This window comes from Centroberyx affinis, unplaced genomic scaffold, assembly GCF_046629955.1.
Source record: "Centroberyx affinis isolate AG114_WGS23_722 - 3 ecotype Tasmania unplaced genomic scaffold, CSIRO-AGI_Caff_v1 ptg001749l_1, whole genome shotgun sequence".
Taxonomy (NCBI): Eukaryota; Metazoa; Chordata; class Actinopteri; order Beryciformes; family Berycidae; genus Centroberyx; species Centroberyx affinis.
The window spans coordinates 1-17,375 of NW_027280151.1; the positions used below are offsets into that span (position 1 = coordinate 1).

At 43.3% G+C, this 17,375-nt stretch overlaps 1 protein-coding gene across 2 annotated transcripts in view; it reads right to left on the reverse strand.

The window, feature by feature from the left end:
- Nucleotides 1–688: 688 nt before the first annotated feature.
- The window catches only part of LOC139652055 (alpha-actinin-4), a 35,301-nt gene continuing 18,614 nt past the window's right edge, over nt 689–17,375 (reverse strand). The window contains exons 10-21 of one of the 2 annotated variants that reach the window (XM_071528994.1): nt 17,216–17,320; nt 16,098–16,245; nt 14,875–15,025; nt 14,366–14,474; nt 13,316–13,456; nt 12,594–12,776; nt 11,907–12,041; nt 10,372–10,551; nt 9,201–9,347; nt 3,880–3,945; nt 2,338–2,496; nt 689–874 (exon numbers count right to left, since the gene is read on the reverse strand). In XM_071528994.1, coding sequence (XP_071385095.1) covers nt 716–874; nt 2,338–2,496; nt 3,880–3,945; nt 9,201–9,347; nt 10,372–10,551; nt 11,907–12,041; nt 12,594–12,776; nt 13,316–13,456; nt 14,366–14,474; nt 14,875–15,025; nt 16,098–16,245; nt 17,216–17,320 — 1,683 coding nt within the window. In that variant the 3' untranslated portion in view covers nt 689–715. Of the gene's footprint in view, nt 875–2,337; nt 2,497–3,879; nt 3,946–5,658; nt 5,740–9,200; nt 9,348–10,371; nt 10,552–11,906; nt 12,042–12,593; nt 12,777–13,315; nt 13,457–14,365; nt 14,475–14,874; nt 15,026–16,097; nt 16,246–17,215; nt 17,321–17,375 lie in introns of both variants that reach the window. The other variant, XM_071528993.1, reaches the window with a different exon arrangement.

Here is a 17,375-nt window from a genome sequence, read left to right on the forward strand (position 1 = left end):
CCCCCTCCCCCCCTCCCCGACCCCTGACCCCGCATCATATATCTCTCTGGGTTCTAATACACAAACCTCGCCAGTCGACACGTCAAATCTAACTCCGCCCCTCCCGCCCCGCCCCCCCTGGCAAGAAGGAAAAAAATAATAAAATAAACAAAAAAATTAGCATAAGTATCAGATTAGCTTGTGCCCCCGAACCCTCCCCTCCCTCTATCCGATCCCCCAAAAGGCAGAGAGGGTGAAGCTAAGGACCCGCACTACAGAGCAACCTCCCCCCCCCCCCCGTCCCACAGCTGCCCCTGGATATGCCCGTTCGTTTACCTTTACAACAAATTAACGCCGATTACTGCTGATCTGTTTAAGAGAGAAAACAGAGCTAGAAAACCTAACTAGAGTTCAATCAACAAAAAGCTCAAAGAGTCTCCAAAAAAAAAAAATTTTTTCAGGATGATTTCTAAACCGGCACACGCAGGGGCACCTCGCGGCCGAACGAGCCGAGCGGGAAGCCCCTCCCACTCCTACACACACACAGCCAATCACAGAGACGCTACCCTTCCCCCCCCCTCCCCCCGCACGCCTCCCACTCAACCGCTTGTTCCTCAAAACGCTGCTCGCTCGGCGCCTCCTCTACGCAGCAGACCTCTCCACCTCCCTCCCCTCTTCCTCTCCTCCCTCCAGCCCTCCTCCTCCTCCTCCTCCTCCTCCTCCTCGTCTTCTTCTTCTACAGGTCGCTCTCTCCGTAGAGGGCGGTGGAGAAGGACATGTAGTCGAGGGCGCCGGGCGCGGCGTCGGGCCCGGCGTACGGCGCCATGCGGGCGATGCAGTACTCGGCCTGGTCGGGGGGGAGCTCCCTCCGCAGCTCCTCCGCTGTGATGAAGTTCTGGCGGGAAGAGCAGAGGACGGGTCAGTGTCACAGATTCATCGGAAAAGAAAATCGAAATATGAACTTGTGCAATGAATAGCTGAAGAGAGAGAGAGGGGCGTCCAAACTGGATTTCTGAACAAGGTGTTTTAGTGCTCCAGGTAATCTTTGGGTTAGGGAATATTCCATATTCATGTTTAAATCTTAAAGGGGCCCAATCATAGAGACAGTGCATAAAATAGGCCACGCCCATCGTGGGGGAAATCCCTGCAGGGCTCTCCATTCACTTTGTGTGACTGAATGCACGTCATTGTCATTATTGCCCAAATTAAACATGCCTAAAACCTGAATGTGAAAATGTGTTTAAAAGCTGCCATGCTGTCCTAACATTAGGCTGCTGCCAAGCTAACATTACTGAGCCAATTCCTCTCTATACAACAGATGAGTTGTGTTCATGTGTCTCAGGATAGTTTGCTCTGTATTGACTGTCAGTCCAGGGTGCAAAAGCAATGAGAAATCTCACTGACTTGTTAGCTAACATAAGATAGTTAACAACAATCCACTTTAACAACCAATGTCACGTCAGCGTCGCTCAAACTTATAGTCTGAAAAGCATAGCTGGATTTCAGATTTTTAAATATTAAGTAAAATGATTCAAGGTCAATTTATTATCTTACCTGGTGATTAAATTAAGTAGTGGTAAATGTCAAAGTATTTCACTTCAGGTCACTGTGTGGGATCATTTATCCAGCTTTATTGGAGTAATGAAAAAGGACATTGATGGAGGCCAATTAAGTTCAATTTTTCAATGTACATTTCCCTCTCTGTTGGAGGCAGTGTGCCGAAATAATTCTTTGACAGACTTGTCTACTTGAAAACAGGAAAAAAACTTGTCAGGCTGTCCGTATCTGAAAAGATTTCCTCCTGATCTGAGCGTGGCTTTCGAAGTATGACACGCTCCACAGTGTCTCTACAGAATATTTTCTTCAGTTTAAATACACATGACCAAAGCTATTTATTGAGGGCACTGTTAAAATTTGATTTTGTTTGAGTGGTTATTACATTTTCAAAAATCCATCCTTTTTTTACAGATGGTTTCAAACTAACTCCAGGAAACACATCACAACTGGACTTGCTCCTGATTGGCTCCCCTCCCTAAAGAACGACTGAAATCCGTCCAATCATGGCCAGTTTGCAGCATGTGAACTGGAAAGCCTCCACTCAGCGGGTTTACCTCATTTGAATGAATTAGAGGAGCTGCTTCTGTCAGCCAATCAGAGTCCAGTATTTATTGTGGCTGTTCTGCCTTTGCGGACTGAACCTTCAAATTCATTCAATAAAACTACATCTGCAAAGCATTATAAGAATATAACTCTTATCCTGTAAAAATGGGGCCTTTAAACTCTGATCCTGTGATTCTGTCCATGACTTCTGCACAACAAAACACACACACACACACACACACACACACACACACTCACCTTATCCCCAGCCAGGATCTTGAAGGAGGCGATGACCTGGTCGGCGGTGTCCGTGTCGGTCGTCTCCCTGGACATGAAGTCGATGAAGGCCTGGAAGGTGACCGCCCCGCTGTTGTTGGGGTCCACTATGCCCATGATGCGGCCGAACTCGGCGTCGCCCTGGCAACCGGGAAACCACATGGTTAACCCAGAACACAACAACGCAACAGACACACACAGAGACACAAGGACACAGGAAAGGGATGTGACGGATACATTTAGTGTGCAAAACATCGGGACCACAATGACACATGAGTGAGCAGGTGGAAGCTTTGATCCCTCATTCATTTCATCTATTAGATCCACTTCAGTCATAAAGCAGATGGAGATGAAGATTTAGTTCAATATTAAGAAGAAGGTGGTCCCAATATTTTTTTTTTTCACACTCACATACATGCATACACAGACGTAAAATGATCAATAGTTAATACCAATGGGAATAACATCACACAGACAGATGAGACACTGAGAACAATTAGTTCAAAATAACTGGAAATGATACATCTGACTAATAACAGCTTCCTTTATTAAAAAAGGTTAAGGGTCCTATGGGTGGGTGTTAGGCGTTAGGGCGGAAGTGCAGTGAGTACAAAAGGAGATACAGGATGGAGACAAAGTGAGGTGAGCAGCAACAGAGAGAGAAAGAGAGGGAGGGAAGACAGAGAGAGAGAGAGCAGGGTGTCTGCAGGTTTCAGCCAATCAGATTCAAGACTTTTTAAGACCTTTTAAATGTCAGTTGGAACACGATTTCAGTCGCTTTCCACCACAAAAATAAATGTGAAAAGTGAAATGAGCAGTAGGTCTTATCAAAGTAATGGTTGTATAAATGCATGAATGGGTTGATTTCTCACTGGAGAAAAAATAGCATTTAAGACCTCTGAAGGTGTGTTCAACACCTGAAGGTAGGGCTGGGCGATATGGACCAAAAATCATATCTCTGTATTTTTAGGCTGAATGGCGATACACGATATATATCTTGGTATTTTCTAAGAAGTGGGCTAAATGTTCAGTTGTAAGTAGGGCTGGGCGATATGGACAAAATCAAATATCACAATATTTTTGACCAAATACCTCGATATCGATATTGCGACAATATTGTAGGGATGACTATTGGTGCTTTCACAAAATATTTACACAATGAGATTTTTGATAAATAATCATCAGTAATGTGGATGTAATGACTAAGTGGGTAAAGGCAAATAATAGAACAGCTAGAACAGTCTGGTAAGTTCAGAAAATGACATCACTTTACTGTAATGCAGCCTTTAAAACCAGGAAAAGACACTTATGCCATATCACGATATTACGATATCCAAAATCTAAGACGATATCTAGTCTCATATTACGATATCGATATAATATTGATATATTGCCCAGCCCTACCTCAAGGTAAAGTTAAACTTTATTTAAGGCCTTGAATTTGGAAAACTCAGTTGAACTGAGAGGAGGAGGAGGAGGAGGGACCTGCAGACGCCCTGTCAGAGCGAGAGCCAGCAGCAGTACCAGGCTGTTTCCTGTAGAAATGAGCAGAGCCCGGAAATCTTCTGAGGCCATCTGTCCCGAGCGCTTCTGTGGGCCACCGAGGACACAGCGGAGGACAGGGAGGGAGGGAGGGAGCGAGGGAGGGAGGATGGAGTCAGAGAGAAGGAGAGGAGGCAGATGAGGAGGAAGAAGGAGAGGATGAAAATAGAAGAGAGAATGGGAAAGGATGAGAACAGAAGTGTTGAGGGGAAATAAGAGAAATATAGATGGTGAGAAAGACGGGAGCAGACAGAGAAACCAAGAAAAGTTTGGCGTGGGGAAGGGTGTAGAAATGGGATAAAAACGTGAAGGTATGGACAAAGTGAGTCATGTTTGGGGGGGAGGTGGGGAAAAAAAACAGATAAAAAGCAAAAACCAGTTAACAGAGAGAGAGTGTCAGAGCAAAGTGAAACCCCCAGCAGACAAGAGGAGGGGTGGAGCTGGAGAGGAGAGAGGAGAGTGAGGGGGGGATCCTAGTCGAGCTAAAGCACCACAGAGCCCCCTAGTGGACAGACAGGGACACAGCATCTCTCTGTCCTCTGGTAACAGACAGCTGATCTATCTGTCTCTGTCCTGTCCTGTCCGGCCCTGCTGCTGATCCAGCTGATCACCTCGGATCATGGATCGCTGATGGATCGCCGACCGGTTTGCCTTCAGGGACGGATCCCAACAGGCTGGACGGATTACTCAGTTTTGCCAAGTAACTCTAGAAAACACCAGGGACGTGATCCAGAACACACAAACATCCCATTAGAGATCAATGGCAGCTGTGTGTCCGGAAAAATCCCACATTCCTCTGTCATGAAGTAACTTTGTGATGTTCAGTGGTGTTGAGAATATATTCAAAACATCAATGAATATCTCTTTTTTTTTTCCACAGTTATTTGGCAAACTGGATAATTCTGTTCAGTCCAGTTTTTCAAAACCTTTCTGACAGGATTTCAGTAACCGGATCAGATTAAATATTAACATTTTTTCAAAACATCATAAATGAGATTCTGATCATACAGATGGGGATTTGGTAGATTTGGTAATCCAATTTTACCTTTAATCAGGCTATTTTGTTTGACATGTTTCTGTGTTTTTCAAAACTCAAAACCAGACATTAGGATAGGATTTGATCAAAAATCAGGTAAATCTTGATCCAGCTGTAGTCAAGGTGGATTTAGAGACGTGCTGGACTTTATTCATCACCAAAACACTGCATCTAACTGGTGTGGGGAAAATACAGTCTATGGATCTTGAAGATAGATTAACAATAGTATTTAATGTTTGCATTTTAGTAATTGAACAAAACGTCTCATAGCAAACTGTAGGTTTTGATTTATTTTTGCCAATGAGACCCTGAATTTTGTCTTTAAGTTCTTATACACTGTTTACTTGTGCAGATAAATGAATAAAAGTAACATACACAGTCTTTTATACTTTTCCAACTAGTTCACTCATGTTTTTTTGGCCTAACAACATGTTGTAACATTATCTGTCCAACAGACAGAAGTCCATTGTAAGACTGTAAATAACTGGTTTATGTCATTTTGATCTGATAATTGTTTTGAAAAACAGACTCAAATTCAGCAAGATCAGTCAGATCCTGGATTGCATAAACCGGGAATTAGTAAAAATCTGTATAATTCTGATCCAGATGAAACGTTTTGAGAAACTGGTCTGGGTGAAAGAGACCGGCAGCGATCCAGGCTCAGCTCTCCTGCGGACAGACTCAGACCCAGTCCGGTTCGGTTCGGTTCGGTCCTGTCCTCCTACCTGCTTGTCGTTCTCCACATCGTAGCCCAGACTGATCAAACAGGCCTTGAACTCCTCGGCCATCAGAGCCCCGCTGTGGTCCTGAGGTCGGCCGACCGCCCAATGACAGAGGAGGAGGATGAACCAATCACAACACAGGGATGGTGGTGGATGGAGACCATGCGACCCACGGCATGCAGGGAGGAGATGGAGACATGGAGGACAGACAGATCGGCAGACAGACAGACAGGTACAGACAGACAGACATGGATGTTTAGACAATGCCAACACACACAAGTCAACAGACACTCATGATCGACCCGTGAAGATCCTGTGCTCCTCTGAAGGATGTTGTTCCAACACATCATGTGTCTGGTCTGAGACACACGTCTTGGGCTACTTTCCACATGTGCTAAAGATTTATTAATAGCAACATGGTAAATTATTCATTCAATATTAACGTGAAGAGTTACATTCCAAATTAAAGTGACAAACGCCCTTAAAAATGATAAATTATATTAAAGTAAAGCTTAGATATTACCATTATTAAGTTGTTGGCTACCTTAAGCCCATTAATGATAACACCTATAAAAGATGGCTTCACCTGTTTCTTCAAGAGTTTCTGTTAACATATTTATCAAAATGGATATGCAGTATTTTGGGATGAACCTCTTAATATGTTGCCATTTACACTGAAAACTTATTGTCAACTGAATGGGGATAAATACAATAACTCTTTCCTTGTGTGATTTTAAAAATCTAACAACAATGGAAAGTAAAACAAAAATCGCTGTATGAAAAGTTATGGAGGGACATTTTGAAATCAGAGCTATTTCCATTCTAAAATTAAAAACAGCGGTAAACTGACAGCCGGCTTGGCCTTTCTAGTGTTAATGTGATATAAATGAAAGCAGGACGTCCCGTCTGACCAGACACACAGACGTGTTCAACATGACATCTTTCACAGGACCGGGTGCCGATGTGACGGACTACTGTGATTCTGACCAGACGAGTCAAACAGCAGCATGCAGCGACAGGGAGGTGAGGCAGTGACAGCTACACACAGCGGTGCGGGGCGGGGGGATGATGGGAGTGACGTCCTCTTCCCTTTAAGGTGCGAGGTCTACAGATTATCAGGTCTGGACCGGAAACACACGCTGGGGACTAAGGATTCTTTTTGTACCAAATCAGACACACTGGTTCTGTAGACCGACTGTCCTCAAGTTTCATCATGTCACATTAAAGGAATAGTTCACCCAAAAATGAAAAGTCTGTCATCATCTCCTCCCCCTCATGCCAGTTGAAACACAGGTGAAGTTTGTCCATATAACACACAGGGAGGCTGCAGCACAACTCCATAGCAGCCTTCTCCAAAACAACTGAAGTCAGTGGGGACCAGTTCTTCAGAGTTCCAAAAAGACCTACAGTATATTTACACCATCATTTAGTGCAAATCTTAACTACAGCTGATTGATTTGCAACAAATAATGGTGTATAGGTCTTTCTATTCACAGTGTGATTGTTTGGCTGTTTTTGTTTTGGAGCTCTAAAGAACAGGTCCCCATTGACTTCAGTTGTTTTGGAGAAGGCTGCTACCAAGTTGTGCTGCAACCTCCCTGTGTGTTATATGGACTAACACATTTCACCTGTGTTTCATTTGGCATGAGGGAGAGGAGACGATGACAGAATTTTCGTTTTTGGGTGAACTATTCCTTTAAAGACCTTTTAAAACCAGTTAGAATGTGTGTAAAAGGATTAGGGCCACGTGTGAAAAATTGATTTGAGTTCTGAGATTAAGCTCAGAATTCTGAGAATGAAGTCAGATTAAGTCAGAATTTAAATTCAGTTCTGAGATTCTGACTTTATGCTCAGAATTGAGTTTAAATTCGGACTTTATTCTCTTAAATCTTTCACATGTGTGGCCCTGATCCTCTTCGTTAAGAATGAAACACAAGACCTATCAGAATACAAGTCTGCATGACTGGGCTGATTTCTCACTGGAAAAACCAAAACACACGAAGGAAACGTCTTTAAAACATATTTAAAACCTCTAAAACTACATTTAAGACTTAAAATGCTGCATTTAACTGCATTAGACATTTTAAGTCTTTTTCAGGGCCTGTGGGCTCTCTAATAGGTCTGTAGTTTCTCTCCATGGGTTGTTTACTTCATCATGACTCAACCTTGTAATCTACAGACCTTGATAAGGTGGTGTTACACCCAAATCCTTCCCCCTCTCATTGTGCTCTCAGCTGCCATAAAAAAACCCAGAAACCAGTGTTCACCTCAATATGCTCTCTCACATCTAACACCCAGACATAATCCCTCTCACAATCTGTCTTCACAGGTTTGTGTTGTCCCATTCCCATAAAAACACCTCAGTGCTGTCCTGTCCTGTGTGCTCTAGCAGAGGTGATACTCACACGCCTGGCTCCTCTGTCAGCCTGTCCTGAGGTCTGAACACGTCACACACTCACATTACACCTCAACATCTGCCAGAGGCTTGAGCCACACATTACATTACAAAATGATAAAGTAAAAAAGAAAGTAAATTCAAACAGTTATAGGTTGTTCACTTCAGGTCAGACTTATGGAGAAACTGAACATTGAAAGAGACCCAGATCTCTTGCAGTGTTATCTGAATTTGACTCTTTCTGTGATCTAATATAAAAAGACTTTTAGAGGATATGACCTGAAAAACACAAGTATTGGGGTAGGGAGCTAAAGACGGTCTTTTATTACTGCTATAGTTGTATGTGTATGTCTGTATGCTATGTGTGGATGAATTGGTTGGTATGTCTGTATGTGTTGGTACATATTGGCATGTATCTATGTATTCATTGGTATGTATTGGCATGTATTAATATGTATTGGTATGTACTGTATCTCTGTAATTATTGGTATGTATTGGCATGTATCAGTGTATTTAGTGGTACATATTGGCATGTATCTATGTATTGTGGTATGTAATGGTATGTGTTGGTATGTGTTGGCATGTATCAATGTATTTATTGGTATGTATTGGCATGTATTGATATGTATTGGTATGTACTGTATTTATGCATTTATTGGTATGTATCTATATATTTACTGGTAGGTACTGACATGTATGTATTTATCTGTATGTACTGGAACGTACACATGTATTGATATGTATCTGTATGTGTGTATGTATATACATTTGTGTACTTAGTATCCATCGGTCTCTATGGGTAAGTGTGTATGTCTTGGTATGATGCAGTGATGCAGTGAAAACTAAAACCTCCTGAGGCAACAAACCACCAGTTTGATGTATAATATGAATTCAGATCATAAAGATTTTTACACTTTGCTACATCCCTATTTGTATGTATTGGTCTGCATGTTTTAATGAGCTGGATTCACATCAAAACATGTATATGAGCCAAAAGAGCAGACTTTGATCTAGGATCTTCACAGAAGTCCAAGTAAAACCGTGTTAAAACAAAGGCCGGCTCCGGCTCCCTGCCCCAACACTGACTCCTCCCACAGTAAGCTGCCGGCCTGCCAGCGGCTCGGCTCGGGCCCCGGCCCCGGCCCCTGACCTTGTCGAAGTGGTTGAAGGAGGCGCGGTACTCGTGCAGCTGCTCCTGGCTGATGCCCTTGGCGTCACGCGTCAGGATCTGGTTCTCGATCTCGTTGATGGTTCTGGCGATGGTGGTCAGCAGCTGCTCCCAGCCCACACGGAGGTGCTGGAGGGAGGGAAGAGACGAGAGAGAGAGAGGGAGAGGGAGAGAGGGAGAGAGAGGGAGGGAAGAGACGAGAGAGAGAGAGGGAGAGGGAGAGAGAGAGAGAGAGAGAGAGAGAGAGAGAGAGAGAGAGGGAGGGAAGAGACCAGAGAGGGAGGAGACGAGAGAGAGGGACGGAGGGAGGAGACAAGAGAGAAAGGGAGGGAGGGAGGAGACAAGAGAGAGGGAGGGAGGGAGGGAGGGAAGAGAAAAGAGGGAGGGAGGGAGGAGACGAGAGAGAGGGAGAGAGAAGAGATGAGAGAGAGGCGTGGAGGGAAGAGATGAGAGGGAGGAAGGGAGGAGAGAAGAGAGGGGAAGGGAGGGAAGAGACAAGAGAGAGGGAGGGAGGAGACGAGAGAGGGAGGAGATGAGAGAGAGGGAGGAAGGAGGAAGGAAGGAAGGGAGGGAGGGAATGGTAGAGAGAAAAAGGAGAGGTGGGAGAGGGAATAAATGTTACAGAGTATCTTCCAAAGTGGTGAAATGAAGCATCCTGACTGAAAAAGGATCACTTCCATCAGTATGATGCCAAAGAAATCTTTATTTGTGCAGCACTTCTCTCAAACAGAGCTTAAAGAGACAACTTCTGCACACTTTGGTCCATGCAATGTTCATTTTTATCACTAAGCTTTTCATCACCCATGTCTGTCCTACAAAAAGTCTCCCAGAGCAAAGATTAGCAATCAAAATGACAAATGCATGGATCTGAGTGTGCAGAAGTTGTCCGTTCTCTATATGAACTTTACTGTACTTCCAAAACTATGTCATTTTTTAATTTTATTTTATAAGTCATTTTACAAACACAGAGCTTACAATAATAATAGTGAACAGAAGTAAATTGTAAATTGAATTAAATAAAACATCACAAAAAGGCAAGCATAATTCAACAAAAAAACATGTAAAAGCAAGACTAATGAATGATGGGTGTGATGTATTCTTTCAGGTTTAAGGTGTGTGTGTGTGTGTGTGTGTGTGTGTGTGTGTGTGTTACCTCCATGGTGTAGGCGGTGTATTTGTTGTCGAAGATGAGCGCCTCCTGGATGAGCTGGTGGTCTCCCTCCAGCTGGTCGATGTTGGGCTTGTAGTCGATGATGCTCTGCTCGTACTCCCGCAGGTTGGTCAGCTGGTCCTCCAGAGTGCCGTTCATCTCAATGGATATCCTGCCAATTTCCTGGGAACACACACACACACACACACACACACACACACACACGGAACGAGTATCCTGTCAAACCTCCAAAGGACAGCATATGCAGATGTACACATAAAAAAACAGATTGCGTGGTGTAGGAAGTAGAACACATGCAGCACAGAGCTAAATCTTAGAACTCATTTGGCTGTTATTGAGGATGAATCTCATTTTGTTTTTACTGTACAAGGTATAGTGACCTGAGGATTTCTTTTTTTTTTGAAAACATGCAAGAGAAAAATTCTGTTGTTTTCTGGTCTTGTGAAGGTAATTTGTAAAAAAATGACATTTCAAAGAAGAAGTCTTTATTTTGGTTAAACTTCTAGAGAAAAATCTAACTATTCCACACCCTTAAGTATGTGTAAATATTGTAATCACATGGATACAAAACTTGGTTTGTTGATTGCATGGGTCCCCATGTTGGATGTATCTATGTGATGTAATGTGATGTATTGTAGTGTCTTGTAAGCCTGTGGTGGCTGGGCACTTAAATGGTTCATGACACTTAAATAAATCAAAATCAATCAATCAGTCTTAGAAGACAGAACTTTGTAGGCCACAATTATTTTACTTGCTTTAGTTCTGTCTGGTGCTAACATGCTTGACCTCAGCCCATAGTCGAGACGGCCCCATTCTGCCGTTTGAGTTGTGCATATTAAATGTCAGCGGCCACATGGTGCTGAGGAGCAGAGGGTTTGTGGGTCAAAAAAGGCCAAGGGCGAGTCAGTGTCAGTGGGCAGTGATGAGTTGCACCTGCACAGCTCCAAAAACTGCTCATGTGCAACAGAGTGTTTCTGAATTCAATATTAAAATGCCACAATTTGTTTTTTTGCTCCAAGTGTATTTGCCCCGTTTTGGCCTGAATCCAGGGCCAAGATGGCAAGGAGTCAGATTTCCGACTTGAGGCTCCTCTGGCTGCAGGTACTCAAGGTGCGTCTGCACTGTATGATAATCAGTCCCCTTCGTCTACTGGTATATTCTAATGAATATTCATGAGTGAGGCGGTGAGCGTACAGGGTGACAAGGACTATGATTCCTCTGTCTGGTCCAAAACGTGCAGCTCATAAATATGCATCAAGTGGATGGGAGGGAAATAAGAAATTTACATATCTGGAACCCCAACACACACTTTACCCTTCTGCACTACATGCATGGATAAAAGCATTCCCATTCCCAAGGCTATGTTAATTCTAACTCCCAATTCCTGTTGACTCTCTTCCCTATGTGACCTCTTTGTTTTATGATGTTGTCCTGACAAACTGCAGCTGATCACAGATGAACAGCTTCTTCAGCCCAACAGATCATCATCATCAGCACTGCGAGGGCCCGTCCTTTACCTCCATCTTGGTCTGTATCCAGGGCCCGACGATGTTGGCCTGGGTGGCGAACTTGCGTCTCAGATGGTCGTTGGACTGCTGCTTGGACAGCTCCTCCTGCAGGGCCTGGTCACGCTGCGGCACCAGCTGCTGCGCCTGCACACACACACACACACACACACACACACACACACATCAGTATAATAATTCACTACTAGTCCATACCCGGAGATGGCCGCGCCACAACTCTGCGCAGACTTGCCAAAAATGTGCATAAACAGTGTAAATTTGGGAAAATGGAAAAATCAGCTTAGTCAGTCCCTGCCTATGCCAATGCTCAATGCCCATGTGCAGTTTCAGATTGACTGGCCAACCCATTGAGGAGCAAAATGGATGCAGACATACAGACAGACGGTCAGAGTTTTCCTAATTTTATAGTAGGATTGTAATAGAAAGTTAAAGCTGCACCTACACAATGAAACCACCAGGTGGAGACAGAGTTGGAAAACTATCAATAGAGGTGCTTTCAAGTGATGAAATGCACCCAGTGGCGGCATTTCAGACTGACCAGACCAAAAACAAGAAAACTGAGGGAGAAATGGGCTAAATATGTGAAACAGAATGTAAACACGAGTTCAGGGAGGTAACAGAGGAAAACAGAAACCAAAAACAAAACCCCCTCTAATACTTGGAAGCATATAGCCTTACCTGGTCCCACTTGCTGTCGATGCTCTCGGGTGTGATGGTGGTGTAGGGGTTGGTTCCGCTCAGCTTGATGCCGTTGTACTGGGCGATCTTCTGCACCTCGGCCTGGATGGCCTGGATGGCCTCCCGCTCCTTGTTGGCGTCCGGCAGGGTGGACTTGAACTGCTCATGGGCTGTGATCAGACCCTGGGTGGGGAGGGGGGGGTGGGGGAGGTGTTAGGTATACAGTGACATGTTTGGTTTTACTTTTGACAATAATGTTAAGGAATGAAGTCCAACTCCATTCAGATCATTTGACCATTTGTCTATCATTTGTCCATTCTAGTCTCTTTTCTCTACCTTGGCCTTCTTGTTTGTAGAAATAAATGTTGATTTGTTTAGTTTAACAGGTAACACTTTACAATAAGGGTACATTAATTAAGGGTTAGTTAATGTTTAATAAGCATTAACTAACCCTTAATTAATGCACCCTTATTGTAAAGTGCTACCGTTTAACTTAGAGCCACTCAATATTGTATACTTCAAACATGATCTCCTCTTCTCTTCTCTAGTTTGATTTGGGTTTTTGGTGCCTGGATCTCCTCAACATATTGGACTGACAGAATGTGTCCCTATCCTTCTCTTTTATATAGTTTGATTTCTTCCATGCGTTCTGTGTATCTGGACCAAACATAACTTGCAGTGTGTTCCTTCTCTCTAGACGCCCTGGGTCAGTTTCCCGGTACCTGGATCTCCTCGATGTTGTGGACGATGAACATGTCCTGCAGGTCCTCCATAGCTCCCTCCATCCAGTTGTTGAAGGGCGCCGCCCTCTTGGCGTACTCCAGGTACAGCTCATCTATCGACTCCAGCTGCTTCTCTGTCCTCTGTTGGCAGGGGAACAGGGAGAAAGTGGTGTATCTGGATTTATCAACGGGCACTTTATAGCATTACAAAAAAAAGTAAAAATGTGTGTGTGGATGTTTATATTTGATATCAATTATAGATCTCTTGAACACAGAAAAAGACAAATCGGCAAACTGTTTGGCATAATCTTTTTCATAATGTCATATTCACACAAGGCCTTTGGCAAAAAACTACATGTCTTTTTACATATTATGAGCTGGAACATTTGCCAATCTCAATAAATCTATGAAAGGCAAATGTTGGCGGATAATATCGATGTTCAGATATATTGGCTTGGTCCCAATCTGTATCCCAACATTTCCTCTCTCTGTGCAACGCTTTTTACATTTCACATTTTCTGTCTGTATGCGACATGAATGGACAGAAAGAAGAGGTTTAAAAAAATAAAAAAAAAGATGCTTAGGGTGATAGAAGATATTTAGGATGGTTTGACATTGTGGAAGAGCTTCTGAGATTCACAAGGCAACAGTAAACATGTTGTTGTGTTGTATTTAATTGCCCTTTAATTGCAGTGCTCTGCTTAGGCCAATCAGTGTAATTCTGAACATGTTGCAACACAGTAATGAGGTGCATCATTTCCCCAAATTTCATCAAAATTCAATCAGTGGAGCTTGAGATATCGAGCCTGACAGATGGACAAACAAACAAACAAACAATGTAGCTCCGCCCCCCGGGCTAATCAGAGTAATTGTAAAAATGTTGCGACACAGTAATGAGGTGCTTCATTCCCCCCAGGTTTGATCAAGATATCAGCAGATATTCCCAGATTTTGCTCGTTAACAGATGGAAAACCACTGTTAAGGAGAGTGAGCCATAGTCTTTCAGTCTCAAAATAAAAAATAAAAACAAAAAAAAAACCGGAGCCGTACCTCCAGTGACTCCCTGCGGCTCTGGGTGAGGGAGCCCAGGGCGTCCCACTGGTCACAGATCTTCTGACAGCGAGCGTTGACACTGGGAGAGTCGTAGTAGTCCAGCTCACTGTGGAACACACACACACACACACACACACACACACACACACACACACACACACACACACACACACACACACACACACACACACACACACACACACACACACACACACACACACACACACACACACACACACACACACGAAAGAAAAGGCCAGAGTTTATACCTGAGACAGAACTTCTCTCTCTAGTATACTCTTTTATTTTATTTTTTTAAATCAATGTTTTCAATTGCTAATCCACTATCAGCAAAACACTTACGCCATACAAATGAAGTTTACTGTCATTATTATTAACATCATTATGACTACTACTACTGCTGCTGCTACTACTACTACTACCACAAGTATTATTATTTCTTCCACCGTTTGTTCCCACTCCTCCCCTCCTCCCTCCATCCTTACTTGAGCTCCTGTGCGATAGCGGCGATCTGCTCCACTCGGTCCTGATGGGCCGCCAGGTCGCTCTCAAAGGCCTCGTGTTTCCGTAGCAACGCCTTGACCTCCGACAGAGAGGCCGTCTCGTAGTCTTTCTGGGTCAGCATGGCCTCCTTGCCTGCGGGCACGTACAGAAAAATTTCATTTATCCGTTCGATTTAACCTTTACTTAACCAGACGGTCCCACTGAAATGAAAAAAATCTCCTGATAAAAAGCTGCAGGAAAGCAACATACAACAATGTAGATGAGGAATACCAATAGCAGCTGCATAGACGGCTCCTTATTGACTCTGCCTCAAGATCCTTCATGAGCATTTTAGACTCACTGACAAGCAAGATCTTCTCAAAACACATGAAAGTTTATGTACATGTTTTTATATGTATGAATATATGCATGCAGGTGTTTACGTGTGTATGTTTATAGTCATCAATGTGAGTGAAAACCAACAACAAACAAATAATTGTCTACTCTTTTGCTTCAAATTCATCTATTTAATGTTAAATCCATGTATCCGTATAATTGCATGTATGGACTCTGTGCAAAATATTAGCATCAGCTGCTCTTTCCATGAAGTAGACTGAGCAGGTGAATCCAGGTGAAAGTTAAGATCCCTTATTATTGATTTTACCCATTAAATCCACTTCAGTCACAAAGGAAGAGATGTGGATGATTGGGAAGAGAGAGGATAAGGAAGGATTTAGCCTGAGACATGGATTGTGTAAAAGGGGATACACCTCTATATCACACACCACTTTTAAGAGAGTTACCAAATCCTGGTTAATTCAGCAACAAACTTGTACTCATGTCTAGTTTTCTGTAGTTATGTTACTACTAAATGTGTGTTTTATGGTATCTTGTTGTACTCAGTTTACCTTTTTTTTTTTTTTTTTTTACCTTGTGCTCTATTGTATCTTGCTGTACTCGGTTTACCTTCTTTTTACCTCACTGGTTTAATCTCTTATTCTCACAAAAGCCTTTCTAGGGACTTGTGTTGCAAATTAGCATCCGCTATATACACTATGATACTTGCATCGGATAGCTGTTCTCAGTTTGTCTATGTATATTGTATTTGTCCCTATCAAATAAACCATAAATAAATAAATAAATCAGGAAGGTGATTGTAATATGTCGTTCACTGAGTGTAAATGTGTGTGTATGTGTGTGTGTGTGTTTTGGAGCACTCCCGTACCGTCGGTCCAGGACTCGTGGATGGCGGCCTTCTGGCGGAACTTCTCGGCCAGGTGATCCAGTCTCTCCAGACGTCTGATCTCGTTCAGCAGCCACTCCTCGTAGCCCTTCTCTGCTCCCTCCAGGGTGTGCCACGCCCCGTTGATGTCCTGCAGACCAGACCACAGCCACAGTCACCGACCAGGAATCCTCAGTTAGTTAGGTAGAGTGTCAGGGCCTGGGGTCACCCGTACTTAAAATGTATGCACTCTTGGTACTGTAAGACTCTTTGGGTAAAAGTATAAAGTAAGTATAAATTTTACGGTGAGAAACTCATAACGTATTCTGTTATCTTTGGAGGCATAAGAAATTCTACTCAAAGGTCCTGTATGCAATTTTTGTACACTGGCGGCACCAAATGGCAGCAAGAGGTAACTGTTTGAATTTTGAGGACTTCAATACCCAGAAACCAGCCGGTCTGTGATCGCTATAATATACCAGAAGAAACTAAAAGGACGAGAGGAGGAAAAAGATCTAAAGATTTCAACAAAAAGTGGAAATATCTCATTGCTCAGTGCTCATTAAAAGTGCATTTTCCAGTTCCAGAGTCGATTTCCTGCCAGCGACCAAATCTGATACCAGAATTTCATTTGGACAAACAGGGAAAATCTACAGCATCTCAGTTAGGAGAGATGCTGCAGCCCCACTTTATTATATAGGCTGATGAGGAGTATTTTACATAAAAACAGCTCCAAGTGTGATGAAGAATCTATATGAAGAAGAGCGTTATCAAAGATCATCCTTTCTATATGTGCAAGTAGTGTATCATCAACGCCATTACTGTAAGTCTATGATGAATGTCATGCATCCTCATTATTTACAGTCTGGGCTTCTGTTTATCTATGTGTTTATGGATAAATGAAGCCTTCAGACAGAGAATTACATAAATCCACAACATGCAAATCAAATTCATTTGGAGTGTGAATGTTCTCCAAGTAAACAAACTCTACTGTCTTCAATACAGAATGCACGCAATCGTCCCAACAGATGCTCTTCAGATCTGTAGGTTTCCTGGACTTGGACTCGTACGGTTCTTCGTCTGACAGACTCAAACGACTGACACATGTTGGGAGTACTCACAGACACCATGCGTCCCTCGGAGGGCATGAAGGCAGGTCTGTTGCTCAGTCTCAGTTTCGTCTGCAGGGTGTTGAAGTTGATCTCCAGCTGACACTTCTCCTGGACCTGAAGACGGGGACGAGTCCAGGCGGTTCACAGCGTTAGTGGACAGATTCAACAT